Genomic DNA, 24,960 nt, shown 5'->3' on the forward strand with positions numbered 1-24,960 from the left:
GCGACGGAGCGCAGAGAGGAGACGAGATGAGATCGCCCCGCCCCGCCCCGCCTCGCAGCGGCCGTTACTCAGCTCCGTTCGAACTGCGCCGCGAGGGGGGTCACGCGCCGCCCGCTGTGATTGGCGGAGACGGAAAGAGGCGGGACTACGCCCGGACCAATCCACCGCCGCGAAGGGGGGGGGTTACTTCTGCGCAGTGGTTCGGCCCGCCCGCTTCCCGCCCCTCCCCCTCGCGAGCCCTGGGCCCTTGGCCGCGCCGTTAGCGGCGCCCGCGCGCGCACGGGTAGGACCCCGCGGGCTGCCCGCCGTGCTGCCTGACGGAAGCGGCGGACGGGCGGCGTCGGTGCCACCGATCGGGCCCGCGCCGTGGCCTCTCTCGACCCGCGCGAGCCGCCGGGAGGCGGGCCGCCGCTGGCCGCCATGGCTCTTCGATCCCGGCGGGCGCCGTCCCCGGCTTCCGCTCCGGCGTTTGAGAGAGGCGGCCGCGGGCGCTTGGGCGCGAGGAGGGCTGCGGGCGCGGGTCCTAACGGCGCGGAAAACGCGCCAAGTTTCCCGTGGCGGAGCGAGCGGCGCCGGGCCGCCCCGTGCGGTCTCCATAGCAACCGGCGGCGGCCCCCGGGCGGAGGCACCATGTAGCGGTGAGGAGAGCGGCGGCGGCCCGCCGGTCCGTGCCGGCCGGGCGTCGGGAGGGCCCGGCCCGGCGGCCTGCGGGGCGGTGGGGCCACGAGGGCGGCGGGGAGGGAGCGGGGCGGCGGGCGGAGGGGTGAGGCGGCAGCCAGGGCCGGGCGAGGCGGCGGTGACGCCGTGTGTGTGCGTATGTGTGTGTGTGTGTGGCAGGTGGCCGCCCCACGCCGCCCGCCGCCGCCCGCCCGGAGATGCCGGGGGTGCTCCCGAGCGACGGCAGCGCGCCGCCGCGGGGCAGCCCGTCCAGGAAGAACCGGCTATCGCTGAAGCTTTTCCAGAAGAAAGAGGCGAAGAGAGCGCTGGATTTCACCGAGCCGCCGGAGAATGAGCAGAAGGGCGCGGAGCTCCGCGGCGCAGAGATGTACGTAGGGGTGCGGGTGCTGCCCGTTGGGATCCCGCTCTGTGCCTGCTGCCGTTTCCCTCTTTCCCGGCCGAGGTTGCGGTGCCGCGAGCGTTCCGTTGGCACAAAGTTGTGATGCTGGAAGAAAGTTCTCTTCTTTCGATCGTGCCGAGTTAGTTAAAGCGTGTTAAAATGCAACTTGTGGTCTTAGTGAAAGGATATTGGGCGTTCGGGCTGCTCCTGGCGTGGCTGGAAGCGGCAGTCCCTGCTGCCACACAGCGAGCTTCCCGGCCCTGAGCGCCTATCTGCTCTGTTCAGCACAGCCCGGGGGGGGAAGTTCCACTGGGGAGAGGAGAAATGGCCTGATTATAGCGAGGTATGGTGGTGAAGGGTTTAAGGCCCGGCTCTGTTGTGTTACCAGAGGGTCGTTGGTTCGGTTGTTCAGCTGTTTATTCTCTTGGTTCAGTTATTCAGCTGTTTATCCTCTTGGTATGTGTCCAGTAATGAAACAATGTGGATTTGGAGCAATGGGAAATAAGCAGTGGATGCTTTTTCTTGATGCTATCTTGGGAATGAATGAAGAGTGTGCGAAAGTAGTTGAAAGCGATCTTAGATGAGTTGTTCAGTCAGGCTCGTGGGCTGTTTCGTAGGGCAGGCGTTGGAAGTGCCTGCAGTAGTAAGTATGTGCTCCTGTAAGCCTGTCAGGTTGCTGGAGGAGTCCCAAGGAGACTCAGAAACACTGTGACACGGTTTTCATCTGGGTATTAATCATTAATTCTGTAAGCTGTCTCCTTATCTTCCGTAACCTACATGGTAGAGGCTAGGAGAGTTGTGTGTGTGTATGCCAGGCAGATCTCTTATGCTTTGTTTTCTCTGTTTGACAGTGACCAGGTTGTTCCTGCAGCACAGCCTCCCTCGCTTGTCAGCTGTGAGAAGAAGGACAACATGTTGCCCTTTGTGGGCTTGAATAATCTTGGCAACACCTGTTACCTTAACAGCATTCTTCAGGTAAGATCACATTCTGGGGCCTCAAAAAATATCACACTGTTCTGCTTTTGTGCAAGTGGATGGGTTTCCTAGTCTGACATTATAGAGGAGATGTCCGGATGTTGTACAAAGGGAATCTAATTACAGCGAGGGGAAGAAAAGTGATACCACAGGAAGTGTGTGCACCATAGATTGCTGTGATTGAGTCATCTGTCAGTTTACATACTCGGGCCACCTCCCTGCCATGAGTAATCCCATGCACTGTGCAGCAGCAGCCTTGGGAGATGCAGAGCTGGCTGGGTCCTAAGCATGGAGATGTAACGTTGAATAACTGGGTTTACCAATTGTTGTCTTGTTTTCCACTGTTGCTTCTAGGTATTATATTTTTGTCCTGGTTTTAAAACGGGAGTCAAACATTTATATAATATCATTTCAAAGAAGAAAGAATCGTTGAAGGATGAAGGAGAGCTAAAAGCAGAAAAGGTAACACATCTCAGTACACCTCCATTTCCTTGTAACAGTGCAGGTGAGGCTATGTGCCAGGAAGGTTCTCAAAATGGAACTGTTTTCTTCTGCTCTTAAGAAGTTGGGCAGTGTTGTTTTCTGTACTATTTCAGGTCAAAAAAGGTTTGAGTAGTTTTAAACTTGTGTTCAAAGCATCTGTAAGCCTGTAAGCACAAGGCTGAACTGGTTTAATTTCTGTTAAAATTACCATACCTTATGTCTGCGGGCAAAGATAGCTTGGGCTTTTAAAGTTCATACTGTGGCTTTCATGTTTCTTTTCTGCTGTCGAAAGAGCAGTGTATTGATCTAAACTCACCTGTTTCCCATTGTGGGGAAAAAAGAAATCTGTCAAGTGTTTGTTGGATAATTAAGTGGGGGCTACTTGCCATAACTGCTTGTTACAGACAAAGCTGCACGTGTCTTCATTCTCATTGCAGGGAAATTGTAAAGAAGATCCACTGGCGAGTTATGAACTGATCTGCAGTTTGCACTCGTTGATTCTTTCTGTTGAACAGCTTCAAGCCAGCTTTCTTTTAAACCCAGAGAAATACACTGATGAACTTGCTACTCAGCCACGAAGGCTGCTGAACACCCTTAGGTACAAATTATCTCAAACAAGCACCAAATCTTCACCTAAAGTTTTGGCATCATTATAACAGTACAGTACGACAGGAGAGAACTTGGGGGGGGAAGGGAGAAGATAATGGTAGATTTGGGGCATTGTTATGTGATTATACAAAGGAAGTTGTACATTTCAGAGGGGGAGGTTTGTGTTTATTGCTGCCTCTATGGTATCATAAGTTTGGAATTAAGTTTAGATTTTGTAAGAATAGAATTGAAACCCAGCAGTAGATTTTAAGCAGTACTTCCTCTGAAGTATTTAAGCATTCTCATTGACTTGAGAAGTACCACTGCTGGGTTGCAACTGAATGCATGTTTAAATGCCCTTCTGTGTAAGGCTGTAACTGCCTCCCCATGGGTATTTGTGCCAGAAAGGGCTTCTCTTTAGGTGCAGAGAGGATTCCCCCCGCCCTGCTTTTATAGCAAAGGTTGCCTAATTTAAGTCTCTGGCCACGTTTTCTAGTAAAGATCAGCTCATCTTTGGTACTTATTTACCTTTAATAGAGAGCTCAACCCTATGTATGAAGGCTACTTGCAGCACGATGCCCAGGAAGTTCTGCAGTGCATCCTTGGTAATATTCAAGAAACGTGTCAGCTACTGAAGAAGGAAGAACTGAATAAACTGCCCTTGGAAGAGCCCAAAGCTAAAGTGGAGGAAAAAATCAATCAAAATTCCGAGAGCAATGGAACTGGCCACTCTGCTGAGGAGGAGAAGAACACAGCAAGTAGCCACGGGGGAGAGGTGGCTGAAGATAAGCTGCCCAAAGGAAATGGGAAGAGAAAAAGCGATGCTGAAGGTGGCAACGCAAAGAAAAAGTCCAAAGTATCGAAAGAACAAATTGCAGCAGAAGAAAATCAAAGACAAACCAGGTCAAAGAGGAAAGCAACGGGAGAAAAGCCAGAGAATCAAACTGATGCCACTGCCAAGTGTTCCACTGAGAACGAGAGCGCAAAGCCAACACAGAAGAAGTCACGACTTAAATTAAACTGGTTAAAATCCTCGTGCAAACAGCCAAGTATTCTGTCCAAATTTTATAGTCTGGGGAAGTTAACTACAAATTTGGGATCCAAAGACCCGGTGAAAGAGTACGATGAGTGTGAGCTTGAAGAGTCGTCTGCCAAGTGTGAAAATGGTAATGATGTTAAAGAAGGTGGTCACGAACCAACATCTCCTGTGGAAAGCCATAGTGAAAAAGGAACTGAAATTGAACCAAAAAAGGAAGGTTGGTGAACAAGTGAACGGGCTTAAAATTAGCATGGTTAGGAAATTACTGTGCACTGGAAGTCAACCTTCAGATTGCATTGCAAGCAGAGCTCTCTAAGCATGGAGTTACATTTTCAGGAATTGAAAAATATTTTTATGAATTTATTTTTGCATGTTTGTAACTTTCATTCTATACCTTGACTTGTTTAGCTTAGATTATAAAAGGTCTTTTTCTAACATCGTGTAATTGCTGTTCAAGGTAAAAAATATTACCAGGTTTATATTCTCACTAATGTTCTTACTAATGATTGTCATCTCTAGAAATAGGAAGGGAATTAAAAACGTAAAAGAATGTTATTTAAAGGAGAAAACAAAATGAAATCCTACGGGCTACGGATTTGTGTCCTTACAAGCAGTATTCTGTCTGTAGCTCCCTATTGTAGGATGTAGGCTGTGGCTGACAGGTATGGATTTTGTTAGTGTCAACAGGAGAACACAACTCTTGAGGGAAGGGGTGCAGTAGGGCTTTAAGGCTCCTTCCAGCACAGCTGTCCTGTGATTCTATGATGATTCTATGCTGATTCTCTGATACTCCGAAAACCACACGTGATGAGCAGCTTTTTGGAATCCCTAAGGCACTGTGTCTGTAACACTCAATTTGCCATGAAGAATAGCCAGGTTTTTAGTATCTTTTGAATAAAACACACGTTGGTAAGTGATCTGGCATATACTTTCTCTAGGTACAGAGTTGGCTGTTTTTGAACTAGTGGAGAAATTGTTCCAGGGCCAGTTAGTACTGAGAACACGATGCTTGGAGTGCGAGTGCTTTACTGAAAGAAGAGAGGACTTTCAGGACATCAGTGTTCCGGTGCAAGAAGATGAACTTTCTAAAAGTGAAGAAAGTTCTGAAAGTAAGTATCAAAAAGGGGGATTGGTGTTTCTGCTTCAGATGGCTGTAGAGGGAGGACAGTGCCGTGTTTATCAAGGAACACTGCTCTTGTTTGTGCTGGTTAACACCAGAGGTTGTTCTGTTATCTCTTGTCCTGATTAACTTCTGACTTTGCAAACACAGCACTGATAACATAGGTGGATCCAGACTGTATTAAAGTTGCCTCAGGTCTCCAAAGGCAACAGGCAGCTTACAGTCCTTACTCACGTATGTGTTTTCCTGCTTATAATCAGGCATTTACTTTTTATCTGGGTCTGCCCTTCCCTGATAAAAGATTATTTTAAACTGAAGGATAAGCGGAAGAAATATTTGCATTTTTCTTAAAAATAAATGAAATTTACTTCAGGAATTGATATTTTTCATTACTTCTGGACTGTCGTTGTCTTAACGCTGTGGGAAATGTCCCCTGGTGTGTTCCACAGCTGGTAGTGATCCATACTTAGTTTTAAGATAAGCAGTAAGTGCAGCTGCAGCACACTGTGGTGTTCTGAATTCTGAATAAATCACCTTTAGTCCTCGTGGACTTGATTCGGAGCAGCTCCCGCTCTTTTTGCCTTCCCCATTGACCTCATTAATGGGGAGGCTGTCGGGGGGGTGAGATGCAAGAAATGGAAGGGAGCTGCCTGATTATTTTGGAAGCTTCCTGTAGGGAATAAAATCTTGGTCTCAAACACACGTGCCTTATTTCTAGACGTGACAGTGGGGTCAGTACACACATCTTGAAGACAAGATTTGGGAAGCCTGTATAAGTAAGCGTATCCATTAAGTGGTGCCTGCATCCTTTCCTGAAATGACTGGGAGAGCTGAATGCACTTTGTTTCACAAGTATTGGGGATTCTTTACGGTGTTGTTAGCAGTTATGGAACACAGCAGAACTTGATGCCATCTTGTTTTGGTTTTATTCTGGTGGGATTCCTTGGAAATGTAAGTAATAGCGTATCTGTGAATGTAATGATTCTCTTTCAGTTTCTCCAGAGCCAAAAACAGAAATGAAGACTCTGAAGTGGGCAATTTCACAGTTTGCATCCGTGGAAAGGATTGTGGGAGAGGACAAATACTTCTGCGAGAACTGCCATCATTACACAGAAGCAGAGCGCAGCCTTTTATTTGATAAAATGCCTGAAGTTATAACAATTCATTTGAAGTGCTTTGCTGCTAGTGGCTTAGAGTGAGTATGCCAATACACTCTATTACTAAACTGCTGTGGGAAGAGAAATCATGTACTGGAAGTGTATGGGACCTTTGGCACTTGACACGTAGCAGATAGGAGTTCAGTGATTAGCCACAGGGCACTTTAGAACAAGCACTACTAACTGAGGTCAACATCAACACGGTTTGTGAAATAGCTTAATATAATCCTTGAAAATAGTTCCTTTTTACGGGTGGTTTGTTGTGATTTGTTGAAAGTGGAATTAGTAGCAGTTGTTAGGAGTATCTTTCTGACAAGGCAGAAGGAAAACTTAATCTCTACAAAGGCTCCTTCCCTTCCCACAATTTCAGGATTGTAACATAGAACATAGGTGGTTTAGTGTTGTAATACTCACAACAAACAGAGCAGAACAAGCCAACTAAGTTGTGCACTTGTCAGAAGGTGTCACGTTGCTACTGGGTAGCTTTGATGCCAGATGGAGTGGCTGTGTGATGAGGTTATTCAAAAAATACAACTCAAGATGCTCACTGAGAGAAAACCTGGCTGTTCTCTTTGCTTTGTTCCTACATCTGCTGCTGTGCTTCTATGAGAAGTACCTGGAGCTTGCAGGTTCCCTAGCAGCATGCTGAGTTGCTTACCTCTCCTGTCCTGGCAGCCTTCAAATCCTTGCTTCAGAAGTCCAAAACCTGTATGCAGTCTCTTGTGGTCTTCTTCCTGTGCCCTTTACTCGTGTCCTGCATTTCCAGCCAAGTGCTGGCAGCCAGAGGTTAAGGAAGTCAGAGTGGACAATCAGACACAGTCCTGGAGACAGTGATGAAGCTGAAACTGTAGAAGATTGCTTCTTGGTTTTTGGCTTGGACGTTTTACTCTGGACAAAACAGTGGCATGTCTGAACATCTTGATTTGGAGTAATAAAGCACTGCTGCAAATCAGGTGGGGAAGAGCCAAGGATAGTAAATAAAAACACTGTAGCACATGAAGTTACTGCTCTTACAGTGTGTTTGGAATTGTAAGCTTTGATGGAGCTTTGCTTAGGTAAACTGGTAATGTTTATTGTAACAATACCGATTTCCCCAGATGAGACTGCAGTAGTCTGTCCTACAAGCAGTAACAAACTCTTCTTGCCTTAAACTAACATTCTTCAACTGAGAATGTTCACGTAACTGTTCTCTGTTGGAAACCTCCTCGGTTGTGATCTACTGAGTTTCAGGACAACTGAGTTTTAAATAAGAAATGAAACAGAAAGCGCTGATAAGTAAATGTTTGCTGTTGGCAGGGCTTTGCTCCCTTATTAGAGGGTGGTTTGCAAAGTGATTCTTTAACAATAAAGCAGCCACTGTGAAAATGTGCTAGCCTGGGGCTGAGTAATTGTTTGGGGAGGGCGGGGAGGGAAAACACTGGGACTGGCTGCAAACAGACCTGAGCTCACGAGAGCCATGAAGTGAGAGGTAGCAGGCTGTGTAAGGTGGTTCACTGATCGGTTTCTCTCTTTTAATAACGTCTGACCCTAAGGTTTTCTAGTTGCACTTGCTAGCAAGAGCAATGCTGATACCATTATGAATCTGTATTTGGGTTTGTCCAGTGTCTTGTGGATTAGGATAGCTGCAATAAGATTGATTTACGCCTTCAAGGTCTGGGATAATGTGAGGCACTGATTCAACACAGTAAGAGAAATTCCACTAATTCATGGCTCCAAAAGGTGGAGTTGCAAAGTTGCTTTTGTTGTGTATGAGCCAGAGCACTTGGCACGCCATTCTTGTCTTCAGATTCTTATTAAGATCAAAAGCTAACGTGAAAAGATAATGTGAAAAGATCTCTCTTATTTGCTCCTCTTCAAATTTTTCTGATGCTGGATCTTGTCCAGAAGAAAGGTAAAGCCTGCTTGCTAATGCTTTAAGGGTAATGTAGTTGTCCTGTGAGCTCCACTGGACCTGGATTTCTGATCCTGGAGCATCTGTAAGCGATTCCTGTTCCTTGACTCCTCTGAGTACCTCTTCCTGCCTTTCAGAAGACTTACACTGTATTAATTCTGATGATACCTTCTGTTTCTTTCGGTGCAGTGAAATGTTCATGGTGAGCCTGCACCTAAGGTGAGGAGGGATTGGAATTGATCAGACTTGAGTGACTGAGCACATCTGTGCACATCTACGTGCATTTGTGTGCACAAGGGTTTATGGTGGTGAACATCAGCAAAACTGTTAAAAGCATGGCAGAATCAAGATCAAAACCCTGTAAAACAAAAAGTAATATCCTGTGACTTCAGTAATGTCCTGTGTTTTCCTGGGATTAAAAGTAGCAATCGTGCCTGCTGTAGGGGGCCTGCTTTGCAAGGGGGCTGGACTCGCTGATCTCTGGAGATCCCAGCCCCTACAACTCTGATCATCTTTTCTCACAGTAAAGCATAGGTTGGACAATTGCAATTAGCTCTTTGCAAGCTCAGGTTTGGTTTGTCTGCATTCTGCACTCTTTTTCCCTATAAAATCTTTACAGCTGAGAAAGACTGAATCTACTGGGACACCATCATTAAATAAAGAGGTTAATTATGTTGGGCTGATGCAGTACATCAATCACATAAGCTCAGGTTATATGCAGTAATGCAAAGGAGGTGATGAAGTTGCAACACTTCTGAACTCTTCAGAAGTTCTTTATTACAGTGAAAGGACTTGAAACTTTTCTCCTTGTGTATTTGTGAACTATGAACAATTGCTCAATAGCTGTGGAATACAAGATGCTTCACCCAACTAAATCAGGTAGAATTGTTTAAAGAAACTGATTAAGGTAAGGCAGTTAATGAGAGGTTCCTGGCAATAAGTTACTAACTTAATAATTCCTAGAAAACTGTCACTTGTATTTACTATAGTAAAAACAGTCTTTGAGTGACATCTAAGCTACTTGAAAGGAATAACAAAATGCATTGTTTTATAGCTATCTTTTTCTATAAACGTGGGAGGAAGCAAAGCAACTTGCTTGCTCTGTCCCTTGGATGTTGGAATGAATGTTCTCTGATCAGCAGGTCAATGTCTGCAAGGAAATGCAATCCCAGAAGCATGAATGATAACCATGCAATGAAGGGCTCACTTCTCACTACTGGATGCTTATTGTAGCTGATAGTTCTCACAAAGGGCGTCTCTTACGTAGTGAAAACACACAGCTATGGAGCTGTCATGTTTAACAATATCCTCACTTGTCAAAATGCCTTCAGTGAACAGGGCTGCCTGGGACAGATGCTTGCGATAAACAAGTAGAAATGTGAGCAGCTTCTCACTGCAGTTCTGCTGTGTGTCTCTGGTATGAGAAAGCAGACTCGATGCCTGGGGCACTGAAAGCTGTATGCTGCGTGCTGGAAGCAGCAAGGGCTCTAACTTTGTTTTTCTTCTGAAGGTTTGACTGCTACGGTGGACTATCGAAGATAAACACTCCCTTACTGACGCCGCTCAAACTGTCGCTGGAAGAATGGAGCACGAAGCCAACCAATGACACCTATGGCTTATTTGCAGTGGTGATGCACAGTGGCATTACAATTAGCAGCGGACACTACACAGCTTCTGTCAAAATCACAGATCTCAACAGCCTCGAGTTAGACAAGGGAAACTTCATCACTGCCCAAACGTGCGAAACGATTAAACCAGAGCCACTGAATGAGGAGGAAGCAAGAACTGTTGCTGAAGACTACGACAACGGTGAAGTCTCTTTTAGAGTCAATGGCAGTGCACAGCCAGGTAAAGTTCTGAACAAAAAGAACATGGAAGCTGTCGGACTTCTTGGGGGACAGAAGAGCAAGTCTGACTGCGACCTGTACAACAGACCAGCAAACAGTGAGAAGGTTCTCAATGTAGTTACTGAGAACAGAAATCCCGAGTCCACCCCTGCTAATGGAAGTGTGGAGTGCAGCACTGAGCACGGCCATCAGAACGGGGTTGCTTTCAGTGGACTGGAAAACAAAGCTTTGTATGTCCTGCAGAGCCTGAAAGAGTACGAGGGGAAGTGGTTGCTTTTCGATGATTCTGAAGTGAAAGTTACAGAGGAAAAGGACTTCCTGAATTCTCTTTCTCCCACGTCGGCATCTACATCAACTCCTTACCTACTGTTTTATAAGAAAATTGTAGAGTGATACTGTATTTTGACTGTAAATATTAAGGACTCGCATACCCCTGGTGTCTGGTTTGCATCAGAACTACCTGGAAGAAACAGATGTTTGTCTTTGAAGCTACTGGATCCTACATTTCTGCTCTTTGCATTCTGTGTAAGTGGCTCAACTTGAATTCATAAACCATGACGTAGAACTTAACTCACCTAGTAACTTTTATGCTGGAGAATAGTGATATTACCTTTTAGAAATACCAGTTTGTATAGCTCCTAAAGGATGCCTACAATACACAGTAGTGGGGTTTTAACACAGCTCTAGTTCTCAGACATGCCTCTTGTATTATTAGCTTTTTTTTAATAAAAGTTATTTGTATTCATATTCTGGACTAAATGTATATTAACTAGCAAGTTTCATCAGAAGTTGTGTATTTTTGTAACTTGGGAAGTAATACTTCATATATAGTCCTTGAGTTATCTCTGTGGTTTACTGACAAAATGCTCCTTAGCCAATTCTAATACTGCTCTGTGCATCTCCAAGCACAAGAAAAGAGTGTTCACGTTAAAAAAAGAGAACTGAACTTAACAGGAATGTTTGAATGGTCTAATTTACATCTTGTTGCATTGATGTTAAATGGGCAAAGTGTGTAAATAGGTGTGATTAATAATACTTCCAAACAGAGAGTGTGTAGTGTAATTAAAATACTTTTGTACTTCTCAAGAAGAAAGCCCTTTAATATGCATATCTGTTTGGGTGGATTTGGAGTTTAGTGGTGAACATATAACAGTTAATTTGTACTTAAAGCTCACTGGAAGGTGGGAAAATGAAAACATTTGGCTTGATGCTTTGTTGAGAATGTATATATGAAATAAAAGAAGAACAATATGGTATGCATTGGAGATGACTAGATCAGACTTCTGTGTTGGGACAGGAAAGAGGGGACGTGGTTGGGCATCATTACCAAAAAGGCTGGGAAAGTGTCTGAATGAAAGAGATGATGAGGGAGTGCTTTATAAAAGAGCATGCCCTGCTGTTATCTGGTTCTTGTACAGCATGCCCTGCTGGGAAGGGACCTGATGACCAGAAGTAAGGCTTGGAGGCAAGGGTAAGAGAAATAAGTTTACTGTGAAAAGAAATGACATGTCTGACACATGGTAGTAGAGATGAAACAATCCCAGGTCACATAATGCATGCTACAAGGTTAAGCAGTATCCTGTAAGTTGCAGAGAACTAAAAACTGTATGGCATGAGATGTGCTGGTGTCACTGCTGCACTGTATGGAATGACATGAAGTGCTGCTGCAGAGACAGACAAGGGAGATGCACAACATGTGAGTATGCCCTGGTTTTTAGGGTATGTTTAAGCTTTTTTAAATATAAGATAACTAACTTACAAGGAAAGCCCTAGAACCCTGCACCTAGTTTATTCTCCAGTACCTTGTTCTTTGACAATCTTTTATTACACTGTAACACAAACACTGAGAGAACTCATGAAAGTCACATTGGTGCATCTGTTCTGATAGACCTCTGCTTTTTGTACAGGTTTGATTTAGAGTTAAGCAGCAAGGAAACTTGTGCTTCCAATAGAAAGCTGCAGTAAGGGCTGGACTCAACTGGCAGCCTCTCACCTCCTGCTGAACAGCTGTCTGGTAATTACTGCAGAGATGAATTACAAATGCCATGAGACACTGTAACCATACCAAATAATTTCATTGTCTAAAATGAGTATCCACATTAAAGAGAATAGCAAAATAGAACTGAAAGCTTACCTTGCCTGCTATAAATTGTTCCTGACTGCAATGGGGGGCTTGCTGAATTTCAGCCTGAAAATAAAAGTTATGTTGTTCCTACAGTTGGGTGAGGAAAAGGCATAAAGACATACATAGAACATGGTCTTTTGTTGTTGCTGGGATTTATTCAAAGGAAGCACTTACTTTCTGCCTTCCTGAAGAGCTAACTTGCCCCAGAGGCTGCTGTCCTATATTTAATGTGGCCCCAAAGACATCCAACAACCCCTTGGGACTGTGCATGGCAGAAACCAACAGAAAACCCATGTCAGGCTCCAAACTCCTACAATTATGAAATGGTGATTGTATAATTGTGTTTGCAACTTTAAGGGCTCCTGTCTGAAAGTTACATATATTTTTTTTCTTGTTATTCTCACCAACATAGCAGTATGTTCTTATTTTTCACCTACACATGCATATTTCTGTGTGGCTGTTTAGGTGTTCATGTAGAGTGAGCGAGCCGCAGTTAACCACTGCCCTGCCTCCCAAAGGACCTGCTTCAATGCAGAGAGGAAAAAAGACACCCAGACTGAGTGGCTGTAGGGTTGGTTCCAACTTTGAGATCAATTTCCTTGAAGGTCTGTGTCAGCCACCACAATCACTGCCTTACAACAGCTCCTTTCATCACACAATTAACAACGCGACGACTGCTGCCCATGTACGCTCGTGACTCACTTCATCTACTTTATCATTTTGTTCTTGTCTTGAAATTAGTTTTTAAACTGAAAAAGGGCCAGAAGCAGCAGCCTGACTGCAAGTTGCTGAGTTGAACTGCACACTGACACTACACTGGGTTTCTGTAGTTGGACTTCTAGTTGTTGTGTGCAATGATGGTGCTGGAATTCTCCTTCACGCTACCAAGAGAGGTGCAGCACCAGCAAGGTGTGCCTTGATTCTGCTGATGGTGACAGCTGGAATTATTTCCCTTAGCAGCAATTTGTATTCAGTTACAAAGAAGAAAGGGCAGGAACAGCAGAACAATCACAGCTTGGATAAGAAGTGTTAGTAAAGACTTACCTTGTTCTGAAAAGCTTCCCCAAGGATGGTGAGCTCTGAAGTCCAATTCAGCACAGGGAATTAAAGTGTAAACATTCACATATTTAATAGTACCATCAAAATAACCATCATCACTACATTAAAAACTTCAAAAATGCATTTGCGTATGGTCCTAATATAAATTAAATATATGAACTAAAAGTAAATAAATTTAACATTAGAGAATGCTATTATAAATAAAGGTAAATGCGTTAAGTGTACCTTTGAGTCATAAAAATGCCTTAAAAAACAGGTAACTTTACAGCTTATCACCAATACTCTGGATACCACTTGGATTTTTTTCTCAAACATGGATAAAGTAAGTCTACATTTGACAATTCAGAATGATTTGTTTTGGCCACTGAACACTCTGATGGAGGAGGAGGTGTGTGGGAAGTCCAGGATGAAGTCCAAGTTTTATTTCACAATAAAACTTCTTTGATTCCCAGCGCTGATAACAAGGCTCTTTCTTTTCAAAACCTTACTTTTAAGTGCTTTTTTATTTTGGTTTTTAACTCGTTTAGATATCCATTTTGCGAAGGCTCATCCTGCTGAAGGAGTCTCTGAGGGAGAGAAAACACAACGATGAGCTTGTGTTTTTCAGGGTCAGATAAGAAGCCTCTTCAGATGAGAGATACATAATTATTTCCAGTGTTTTCTACAGGAGAAGCAGCACAAACCCCCTGCACTCCTTAAAGATATGCTTGGAATATCCCTATCACACCCTTTCCAAATTTCTCTTTTTGCTTCTTTATCGTCCCTGTTGCTCTTTTCCTCTGACCAACACTTCCATGAGAAGCTCAGAACCAGGGCCGTGTTCTCCTAAGCCAACTGAGGAACAGAAGGGACCATAGCAAACACCACCTACCAGAACTGCCCGGAAAGGGACGTGCTCTGAGCTCAGGAAAGAAGGGGAAAAGGGACGGACTCAGCCAGAAGCCCCACATTAAGAACAGGTTTCACAAGAAGGTCAGACACCCCCTCTTTCCACCCTCCTTGTCTCTGCAGAAAAAATAAAAGCAAATATCCACCTGTGGCATGTGACTGGCAACACGGCCTTATACAACTGCGGGATCTTCCTGTTTATCAGCGGCTGCAGGGCTTCCTTTAAGCGGTGGTAATTCCGCTCGAGCTCCCGCTGGTATTCCTTTTGGTCCGGGCCGATCAAGCTCTTGTTCTTGCGCAGAGCATCCTCACATCTGCAAAACAAAAGCCTGTGAAACTTGGGCACGTAAAAAAAGGACAGATTTGTTAATTTAATAACACAACAGCTTTCGTTCTCTACTTCTGGGATGACGCACAGTATCCTTTTCTATCTTGTCTTTCGGGTAATAAAGACTCAGCTAAAGCAGCTGACCTCCGTGGGGAAAGGAGAGGGTGTCACGTTTCCAGTTTCCATTTCCAGAGTGGAAACTCACTCAGTTTTTATTTCTGTTTCATTCTCCAATTACATTCATCTTTGCTGAAGAGAAATGAAAAGCCCATCTCCACACAGCGCTTCCAGTCCAAGATTCAAAGACCTACTGTGAAGACAGACCCAGAAGATGTTCACTGGGAACTTCTACTGGGAAAGACGTGATTTAAATAAAGGGCATGAAGAGAACTCTAACATCACCACCACCTATTATATATGGAAAAACTACATTGCCACTGATCTGTCTGCACTGAACATTTCAATACGTATTCTTTTAATTCTTCACTGCTTACAAAAGACACTGGCTTAAGACTGCAGTTTGCATTACTCAAGAGGAAAGTACAGCAGCCAGTATAGTTCCTTGAGAGAATTCTGCCAACGTACTTCCACGTGGCTTGGACAAATTCACATCAGAAGGAAATCAGACCTCCTGGCCCTGCCAACCTGTGAGTTCATTTGTGCCAGTGTGGCTAGCTGTGTTCTGAAATGGGAACACTTGGTCACGACTGAGCTGTGATCACTAATTCCTTCCCAATATTCAGCAAAGCCAAATGACTTCAGCACTTGACCTGATGGAAGTCATGGACCAGCAGCACCAGAGAAACAGGGAGCCAAGTGGGAAGCTGAGGAATACAGCTGCGTATGGAAACCAGGCAGATGGTTACAACACAAGCACTCCTCTCCCAGACAGCCCCTGTGTTAGTGCTCCTGCCTGGCGCAGCAGTACTAAAGGCACCTGGCATCTGGAAGACAGCACTCCATACCTTTTTGTGAAGTCTTTGAAACAGAGCCGTAGCTTGTTATGATGCCTGAAGAGCTTTGGGTCGTTGGGTATTTCTGATAAGAAAACTTGTGCAACTTCTAATGGTCCCTTTAGGAGCAGAGAGAAAAAGTAAGTTTCTCAGCGCTGTCACATCCACTCACTGCAGAAACTTCTTGCACACAGAAACATTTGTAAAATGCAGCATTATTTCCTCACAGCGTGCTTCTTAAAGAACTGCAGCTGGTAGATCTGGCATAAATCACCAGACATCATGACTGCTGCGTGGCTTTTAGGCATTTGTAAAAATAAAACTCCGCTTTTGGAAAACAGGGTGAGAATGTGTGCAGATTCTGCATTTGTTTTCCCTTACAATGAATCCTGACAAACTCTGCAGAACTGACAACTAAGTTTAAACAATGCAGATGGAACCAAGTCTTTGCCAGCACTGTGAACTCGGCCCAGAACTTGAAACTCCAGCCTTGTTTTTCCCAGCTTGTTCCTTAGTGGAGGTTTACTCATATTCGCTCAATTTTTCCTCCATGTTTCTCCACTCTTAGCTTTGCTTTCCACTTTGTTCAAAAACCACAGCAGGACACGATCCCAGTTCCAAACACCAGTCCAGCTAACTGAAGGTGAAGCAATAAAATCTCATGTTTTTCTTTGAACAGGGGGAGGAGAAGCAGTCAGAAGTGACTGCAGATGCCAGGAAGGGACAGATAATGAGGGAGAAGGGCTATCTCTATCTACTCAGCCACTTCCCAGATCTAACCATGTTTTCAGGACTCAGTCAAATTGCAAAGTTACCCAGAGCTGGTCTAGACCCATCAGTGATCTTGAACACATTCCATACACCGAATGGTAAAAAAAACCCACAGTAATTTGGAAATAAGGCCCAGTGCCTGAGCAGAGCAATACACAACCCCACTTGTCTCCAATTCAGAAAACGGTTCTCACCTGATTCACTGTGGTACCTACTGATCCCTGTAGCACCATCTGCAGCATCTTTGGGTCTGCAGGGTCTTGGTGAGTTGCAAAAGCTAATTCTTGTGTTTTCTTCTGCATGTCCTCTATGGCAACTTCAATGGGTGTCAAAATGATCTAAGCAAGCAGCCAAAACACAGGACACTTGTTACGGTGGAGACAAGTGGCAGAGGACACCAACAGGACAGATATTGTGTGGCAGTACGAAGGGATGACAAGCATTGGAACTTGCTGCCCAGGGTGTGAGGTGGCCACTGTCCCTGGAGGTGTTCCAGAGCTGTGGGGTCGTGGCACTGAGGGACACAGTCAGTGAGCTGGGATTGGGCTGGATGATCTTAAAGACCTTTCCCAACCCAAATGGTTCTACAATTCTATCCATGACTCCGTGCGGCCCTGGGGTTTAACTAAATGATGTACCAAGGTACATCATGCAGGAGTTTCAGCAACATCTACTTCCCTTATTGTGTAATATTTCAAAGGAGAGCCGTGGGGATGTCTGCTGGGCAAAGTGCAGGCCTCACCTCCTCTTTGTGAATGACGTTTATCCTGGTTTTGATGTAAGGGAAAGCGTGGGACGTTGTCAGGATGGTTTTACGCTTGAACTGCTCGTGCAGCTCCCCGTGAGCTCGGCCATCCAGCGTGAAGGGCGTGCAGTACATGAAGCGCCGCAGGTTGTAGTTCTTGTCAAAGTAAGTTATCCTGTCCTTCATCTCATACGTGTCAAAGTAAGGCTCCACATAGGTAATCTGGATGTATGCCTGCAAGAAGGAATCCAGGTAAGCACAGAGATGAGACGACCTCTACTCCCTGCGCTGCCATAGCCTGGTGTAACTCCTCTGCAGAACTAGGATTGCTCCTTGCCTTTACTCAGAAACGTCACACTGATGTTGCTGGAGTGCCTGGTGAGTGCTCAGCATCTTCTGGACTAGATACAGCACTCTGCCCCTCTCCTCTGAAGCTCTTCACATGAAGTGTTTCCTCCCTTTCTCTGCAGATAATACCTTCTTCTAAACTGGAGTCTTAATTTCCTAGCCAAGCTCCCATTATTTCTGTTACGCCTAAAGGAGCTTAAAAGACATAGGACAAGAATGATAAAATGCTACAGCAGAAAAAAAAAAAAAAAAAACCCTACAAGGCCAGTGAATGGAAAACTCCCTTCCTTCCTTGCATTTCATAGAGATTACAGAGACAGGCAAATGCAGCCTGAGACTGCAGTGTCTCTTTGTCTCTTGACCTTCCCTTCTGCCAAGCCCACAGGACACAACACAGGGCAGGAAGGAAACGGCTCATTCTGCACTCCTTTGCTGGGAAGATTTTCCCCACCTCTCTTCTCTGAGACGTTCTCTAGCTCTCTTCATGGAAACATCACCTACTTGGCGAAATCCAGGGCAAGGATTTGGCCCACCATGTTCATGTACATTCGGGACCAGTTCTACTGCTGACTCTGTACTCGTGTTCTTACCTTGTTGGGATCTAGTTTACATTTGTCCACAGGATTTGAGTCCTTGATCACTTCAAGCACATCTTCACCAAACCGTTCTCCATAAAATCCCTACAATCAAGAGCAAATGCACTGAGATACAGCATCATAGGCATCCATCAAAGGTGGGGGTTGGAGAGACAAAGGGGGAGGTGAAGCTTCAAATGCCTTCAAGCGCATCTGCACCAGGGCTGAATGTGATCTGCTGAACCTAGGAGAATTCAATCAATCGCATTCCAGGGCCAACAGGAAACAAATGAGCCTAACACCCGGAAAGCCAAGAGAACTCGGGAGCCTTCCAACTGCACACACGTGCTGCAGGGCTTTGAACAGACCTCTGAGCTCACTGTGTGTCTGTGAGCTCAACTGAAAGCTGGGGTCAATGCAGGATCTGCTTGGAAATCAGGGGCCGCGTCAGAGCGCAGCTCTGCTGGGCCGGATGAATGGGTCTGAACTCAGCTCTGTGCGCCCAGACCTCAGATAACACTGCTGCTTTCAGTGCCATGTGACAGCAACTGAAGCGTGAGCAACAACAGGAGAGCAGATCTGTTCCAGCAATTAAACAGGGCCAGGTCTGAGGAACGAACTGGTGCTTACATTGGCACCCAAAGCCAAGGTAGATTTATGAGAGTTGCCTTCGCTTGCTCACAGCTGAAACAAACTTCAGACACCTGAGAAGCCCACTCTGGGGGCTCCGAAACTCAGCTTCTGTTAAGGGCACTGTCTCTAGGAGAAGAGGAACATAATGCAAAGGTGAGAACATGAGAATAAAAAGCAATGCTTTCCAACAGCTGGATTCTGAAAGCATCTCAGCCTTTTTTCAAGCCTAAGTCATCCCACTGCACTAGGCAGCTGATGAGAAATGCAAACACTGTGAAAAGCCACAGATCTTCAAGTGATCATAGCAGGTCTGCAGCACTCATGATTTGTGAATGACAGATGGAAAACAGATAAACTGCAGTTCACAGAGAGATCATCTCACCTCGAGCCTATGGGAAATCTCAGCTAACTTCGTTATCGCAGGCTCCTTGTAAACAAACTCTTGCTCATCCAGGTCTCCAAACTTGGTTCCATAGAAACCGACCCTGAAGTAGGTGCCAAACATCCTCTTTCCATCCTAGGTTTGGAGAAACAAAAGGTTGTTTCAGTGTAGGGACAAGCACAATCCAAATGTGGCTGCAGGAGGGCTCCTGACATTATGCAAACTCAAAAAAGAAATTAAAAACGAACCAAGAAAAAAATAGAAAGAAAGAAAGGAAAGAAAAACACACCTGGAACTCAGCATGAACACGCTTAGCAGCAGACACCGCAATGAAATTACAAACTAATGTGAGGTTATATGGATCCAGGATGACCATCAGCCCAACCCCGCAATGCCTTCTGCCACCCCAGGAGGAGCCTGAGGGCGTTGGATGTTGGGGAACAAAGGTGAGTTCCTACATTTGGGTATTACTTCAGGCCTGGCCCATAGCTGCCGACAGCCTGCAGCACGCAGGGAGGACACAGCACACAAACACCCCTAGAGATGCCCTTCAGGGCCCCATGATCCACCCTGAGCTAACTGCAGGGTTGGGCTGATGTCCATGTCCAGGGCACTCACACACGCACACACAGCAGTGCTGGAACAGCGCACGGCCCTGGGGGTGTCACAGCCTCCTAGGGACTGACTGCCAGGATGGAGGGAGGGCCAAAGTCACTCCTGCTGAAAGCAGATGCAATTCACTGTGTCATGTACCTGCTTCCTTTTGAGCCAGTGGTGAATTTGGCCCAGAAATGCAACAAAAAGAAGAGAAACAGAAAGATTTTTGCTGGAAAGTAACAAAGAAAATCTGATTAACAGAAAGAGGAAAAACACTTTAAAAATAAACCACACCTCTAATCTTGTTAAAACAATTCACTCCGCATGCACAAACCAGAAATGCTTTTCAGCAAGAAACTGTGAGATGTTCACCTTTACTCTCGTGAGAACGCGTGTGCACAGCGCTCTGGTTTGGGTTCAGAGAGCAGCTGTGGTGTCCTGGCTGCTGCACATGAGTCTTATCTGCTATTTATTTCTTATTTTTGCTATGGCAAAACTGATCTATTGTGATGATGGTGAACACGATCTATGGAAGGCAAGGAGTGTAAATAAGGATATCTCAGGAGAGCTCTGAAGCACTGCCATGGTGAGGTGCTGGCCTGAAGAACACGGTGGGCAATGCCTGTTTTTGGGGCAAAGGCTGCTGCCTGCCCCATGCTACAGAGGGCAGAGCTCAGCTGTGCCCAGCTCTGACCAGAACTGACCAGGATTTGGCCCTGTCTTTGGGCATGTGAGGTTTGGGGTACAAAGCATTTGCAGAACCTGGTTCCTACAAGGTAGGAGCCGCACAGCCATCTGCACACATCACTTCTTACAGCTGGTGTACGTTTATGTTGCCATAAAAATATCAATAAGAGGGGAAGAAAACGCTGTCTACTATCAGCTCTAATTAATAAGTGGTTCTGGTAGCATTTACTAAATGCATAAAATAAGAGCCATGTGGGACTGGGAAGTCCAGAGGCTGGGAAGCCAGGTGAGATCCAGCCCCCAGTGCACACTCCATCACCATGAAGTCCAGCTGCACCAAATTTCCCCTATCAATCCAGTTGCTGACCTTCAGTTATCATGAGGACCTCATGGAGAAGGAGCACTGGTTGGCCCAGGTGGGACAGAGCATCTCCACCACACAGCCCTGAGCCATCAGCCATGGGCTGAGCGGTGACAGCTCCCCAGCAAAGGAAGCACCAAACCCTTTGTGCTGCCCTCCACAAGGTTTTGTAGGAGTGTCTTTGGAGTGAAAGGGTCTGCAGTGGGAGGAGTGGAGCAGGAACGCCTCCATCCTCTTTGTAGAGGCAGTTTCCCAGTCTGAGGCCATATCTGGCAATCTCAGCATGAAAACACTCCTCAGGTGAGCGAAGGCCCACAGGCTATTCCCTGCCCCTTGGGGACACTCAATAGCTGTGAGCCCCGTGGGATGAGGAGAGCTCAGTTTCTTGCCTGGAGTTAACAGGAGACGGCTCTGCAAACCTCACTAGGTTGAAATTTAGCTTACACCAAAGTCTCTGGAATAACAGTACTGAAATGGAAACGTGTCACTTAAAAATACTCCATGGTCTTGTTTCTGAAAAGAGCTAAAATGCAGATACGAGGGAGAAAATATTAAAAGCATTTTATCTCCTATTATTTTTTGAAAAATAATAGGTCCTGGGGAGGAGAAGAGAATGAAGGTGAACACTGAATAGCCATCACAGAACCGGCAGAGCAGATAACAGCCATCATGACATATGAAGGTTCATGATTTGTTATTATGCATGGTAAATACCTTTCAAAATTGCTGGGAATCAAGTTTGAGTTATCTCTTGCATACACACAAAAAGCTTTGCCAACAAGATCCGAAAGAATCCAGCACTGGAGTTCTGCTCTGCTTTCTCCACCAGCAGAGCTGCAGCTGCCTGCAGGCAGAGCCAGCCCCAAATATGCATGAGGGAAAGTGACTCCTTCATACACACTGTGCAGAATGCAAAATCCAACCATTTCTACCAAAGAAAGCATTCTCTTTTCTTGCCCAATTTCACCCAAGGTCCTTTGCAGCATTGCCAACTACTGCAACTCTTTCAATATGCATTTTTCAATATCTTTTTGTTTCTGGAGTGCTGCCGTTCGAGGCAACATCACTTTGTATGCTTAAAAAAACAAGCAAACAAAAAAAAAAAAAAAAACCCACAAAAAAGGGATTCGATATTTATAAAACCAAGAGCAGAGCAGAAGAACCCACCACTCCAAAGGCATTGGTGCCACTTGGGACACTGAGGCCTATAGTTGGCAATGCTGCTTTTCCTGGGACACATGGGGTGTACCCTGCTGTTGGCATAGCTTGTTGCTACAATGAAACTGGGATTTCCACAGAGAAAAACAAAAAATAAAAAGGGGGTGGGGAGGGGAAGAGGGAAGGAGGAAGCAAAAAAAAAAACCAACAAAACAAATCCACAAGTAGGAACTTACCACAACAGACAATAGTAAGAGTGGGGAGGAGGGTCAGCAACCAGGGCGATAGAGGAGAAAACAGAAAGTATTTAATTAGGGAAATTCCAAAAAACAAACAAGCAGCAAATTGGCAGCAAATAAACCTTAAAATTAAAAAAAAAAAAAAAAAAAAAAAGGGTGAGCATCAATCAAGGTATTTAAAAATAAGGAAAATAAGGAAAAAAAACATGCAACAAATCTGAAAGCTACGAAGCACAAAGATCAGAAAAGTGTGGCAATGAAAGAGCACGATGACAGACGAGAACATAAACCATGGGTGTCTTTTACCATGCAATAAAACATGACTGAGTGATGTTAGAACCATAACCAATGACAGAACTTTCTTCAGGGGTCGATTTAGGGGCAGACTAATCAAGATAGATGCTCACAGGCCTTCACGTGCATTGGCTATTGGATGTGGATGGTTGACATTCCCATGATGTACTCCAAGTCTCACCTGCTGGGACTTCTCACAGGAGCAAGCAAATGATTTACAGGGCCAGTCCTTCAATAGCAGGGGCTATTTTTAAGCTACTGAATTTCACTTCTTGCTGGGCCACAATTAAAAACCATCTTTGAGACATCATCAGCCCAAATTATTTGTCACACAAATCAAAGAAACTTTGATCTTGGCCCCAGATCAGACAGTGTGGGCTTAAATGCTCTCCTGTGATGGAAAGTTGGGGTGAGATGGCTCACACTGAGTCGCCTGATTCACAGAAAAGCAGAGACTAACCGGACAGCTGAAGTCTATGTGAATAATGCAACACTCATGAAACATTCAAAGTTTCTTCTGTGACTTCTTGACACTCGTGTACCAACTGTGTCAGCTGGGCTGGGCCCTCACTGATCCAACCCGTCTGTGCTGGGTGCAGCACCAGATGAAGCTGACTGCTATGCTTGTTTCTAAGCCAACATGTGGTTCTCATGGTGTATTGTTGCAGAAATGGGAACAACCAGCCTCTACAAAAATGGAAGCAGCAAAACTGACTCCAGTTAACACAACTGAGCTGTTTTACTGCCAGATAAAGCTACATAACAAATGGATTGCTCTTAAACGAACAGAATAAAGGAGCCTCTTGTCTGAGATACAGTTTGCACATGCGATAAACCAGTTCTGTATTCCAGTACCTCTGAGCATTATTGCTTAAATCGACCCCTGTGGGTGGGGTGAAAATATGGCATGAAGGGATGTTGATGCTGATGAAAAGAAATATAAACAAATTATAAAAACAAACTAGTGATGATACAGTGGCTCATTCACCAAAGAACCTCATTAGTGGAATACATCAGCATCCATGCACTACCTACAGCTTCTTATGAAGAATTTCCTACTACGACCACGATCGGTTTATTGGTATTTCTTTGGTTAATGAATTCAGTTTTAACAGCAGACAGCAACAGAAATACCCACAACTAGCACATGTGGGCAAGCATTGGCGTGAGTCATCTGATAAATCTATTAGTGTTCTTTACTAACTAAATGGAGTTACCTACCTCCCAGCCAGTACTCTGTGTAATAGAAAGTAAAAAGGGCATGTCACAGAAACAAAAAAAAAAGTCCAAAGGCCAAAACATGACCATCAATGTAAGGCAGCATAAACTCGAAATGGTTTCAATGATTTTAAGACATCATGCAACCAAAACAGACTTCTCTGGCCCAGAATGACGCCCAATGATTGCTCCTTATTGGTTCATTCAACCTCACAAACCTGGCAGTGCCACAACATGGGAAACAACCAGGCCTTCAGCTGCTGAAGACCAGCTGGAAGTTGATGCACTGATTGACATCTACTGTTAGCATAAGGGTAAGTATACCAACAGGCAACTGTGCACCAAGCAGCCTACAGCCAGAAAGCTGGCAGGGGTGGGGGCTCAGAGTAGCACTGGCACTTACTGCCCACGCCTGCCTGCAATGAAGGCATGCACCCATCAAGTATCTCCTAGAGGCTTCTAGAAAGTTGCCAAGTGCTCTCATCCCCTGCTTAGCTGAGGTCTGCTGGGCTTTGTGAAGGCTGGTGAAGTCTGATGTCTCCCATCAAATGCTCAGCACCTATGCTGGTGGGTTTTGCACCAAGTTTAAAAAGGTTCTTTCAACAGCTTAGCTACCATTCTAACAGGCAAATAAAACTCCCAACATTCCTCTGCGTTACCTACCAGGCTAGAGGCAAGAAACAGTGGTTCTCCCAGAAACAGAGCATGCAAAATACATTTTAAAACAACATCTGAAAGAATTAACTGGCACGTGATTGGAACTTTTTAACGCTTGGATAATTCTGAAGTCACAATAAAACTTGGTATGCAATGTTCTAAGTTTCTTCAGTCAAATACACACAGAGAGAAAACTCCAATTAGTGATCCTTGCATTTACTGCAGATCACCATTTGGCAGTTCTTGTGTAATCTATCAAAATGTTTTTTTCCTTAATAGGTAGTTTTCACTTGACCACAATTCACACTGCAGCTGAAAATCCAAATCATTACCTGGTGGACGATCTTGCTAAAAGCTTCTTGGAGTTTACCATGAATAGTGGATAGCTTCTTGGCATCTCTGTTAGCTTCATGAATAGGAATAAGGACTTTGTAAACCTCATTAACTGCTTCATACATGCCAGCCTAAAAAAACAAGGGCCATCAGATCGCTTCATCAGTTCAGCAGCAAGAATGATACAGCATTTACATTTTAAGACTGCAAAATAAAAAGGTGGCTCACACACCAAAAGGCACTGTGATGTAGTCAGCACCTTTTCCTTACAATATAGCTATGTCTCTAATGGAGATGATCGATGTAAAGAGACAACACACCATGCAACTTAGCCAGCCTGCTACAGCACTTCTCTTTGTTCCAGAGTTACTGCTGCTTGTACTTAAACCCACTGAATATTTCATACTGTGTTGTCGGATATAAATCATTGTTTTCACTTGTTTCTGATGGAT

General features: G+C 44.9%; 2 protein-coding genes across 11 annotated transcripts in view; one reads left to right on the top strand and one right to left on the bottom strand.

Annotated features, from left to right (window-relative positions):
• The first annotated feature begins 552 nt into the window (after positions 1–552).
• Positions 553–11,413, top strand: USP1 (ubiquitin specific peptidase 1). Of its 2 annotated transcripts, none has more exons than XM_042873229.1 (8): positions 553–638; positions 1,909–2,032; positions 2,387–2,494; positions 2,953–3,113; positions 3,641–4,359; positions 5,081–5,251; positions 6,256–6,457; positions 9,821–11,413. In XM_042873229.1, the coding sequence occupies exons 2-8, from the start codon at positions 1,970–1,972 to the stop codon at positions 10,548–10,550; spliced, it is 2,154 nt and encodes a 717-aa protein (XP_042729163.1). In that variant the 5' UTR covers positions 553–638; positions 1,909–1,969; the 3' UTR covers positions 10,551–11,413. The 2 variants fall into 2 exon arrangements, with proteins under 2 accessions (XP_042729163.1, XP_042729161.1); XM_042873227.1 differs by lacking the exon at positions 553–638 and adding an exon at positions 876–1,045.
• Positions 11,414–13,386: 1,973 nt separating this feature from the next.
• The window catches only part of DOCK7 (dedicator of cytokinesis 7), an 88,709-nt gene continuing 77,135 nt past the window's right edge, over positions 13,387–24,960 (bottom strand). For 3 of the 9 annotated variants that reach the window (XM_042873222.1, XM_042873219.1, XM_042873224.1), the window contains 9 exons: positions 24,508–24,639; positions 23,522–23,536; positions 18,965–19,090; positions 17,965–18,054; positions 17,024–17,260; positions 16,476–16,619; positions 15,523–15,629; positions 14,376–14,543; positions 13,387–13,907 (listed from right to left, as the gene is read on the bottom strand). In XM_042873222.1, the coding sequence (XP_042729156.1) occupies positions 13,865–13,907; positions 14,376–14,543; positions 15,523–15,629; positions 16,476–16,619; positions 17,024–17,260; positions 17,965–18,054; positions 18,965–19,090; positions 23,522–23,536; positions 24,508–24,639 (1,062 nt within the window). In that variant the 3' untranslated portion in view covers positions 13,387–13,864. Of the gene's footprint in view, positions 13,908–14,375; positions 14,544–15,522; positions 15,630–16,475; positions 16,620–17,023; positions 17,261–17,964; positions 18,055–18,964; positions 19,100–19,717; positions 19,725–19,779; positions 21,999–23,521; positions 23,537–24,507; positions 24,640–24,960 lie in introns of those variants that run through there. The other 6 variants (XM_042873226.1, XM_042873220.1, XM_042873225.1 and 3 more) reach the window with 4 other exon arrangements.

Source organism: Lagopus leucura, unplaced genomic scaffold (assembly GCF_019238085.1).
Source record: "Lagopus leucura isolate 7727_CA_CO unplaced genomic scaffold, USGS_WTPT01 Super-Scaffold_100009, whole genome shotgun sequence".
Classification (NCBI taxonomy): domain Eukaryota; kingdom Metazoa; phylum Chordata; class Aves; order Galliformes; family Phasianidae; genus Lagopus; species Lagopus leucura.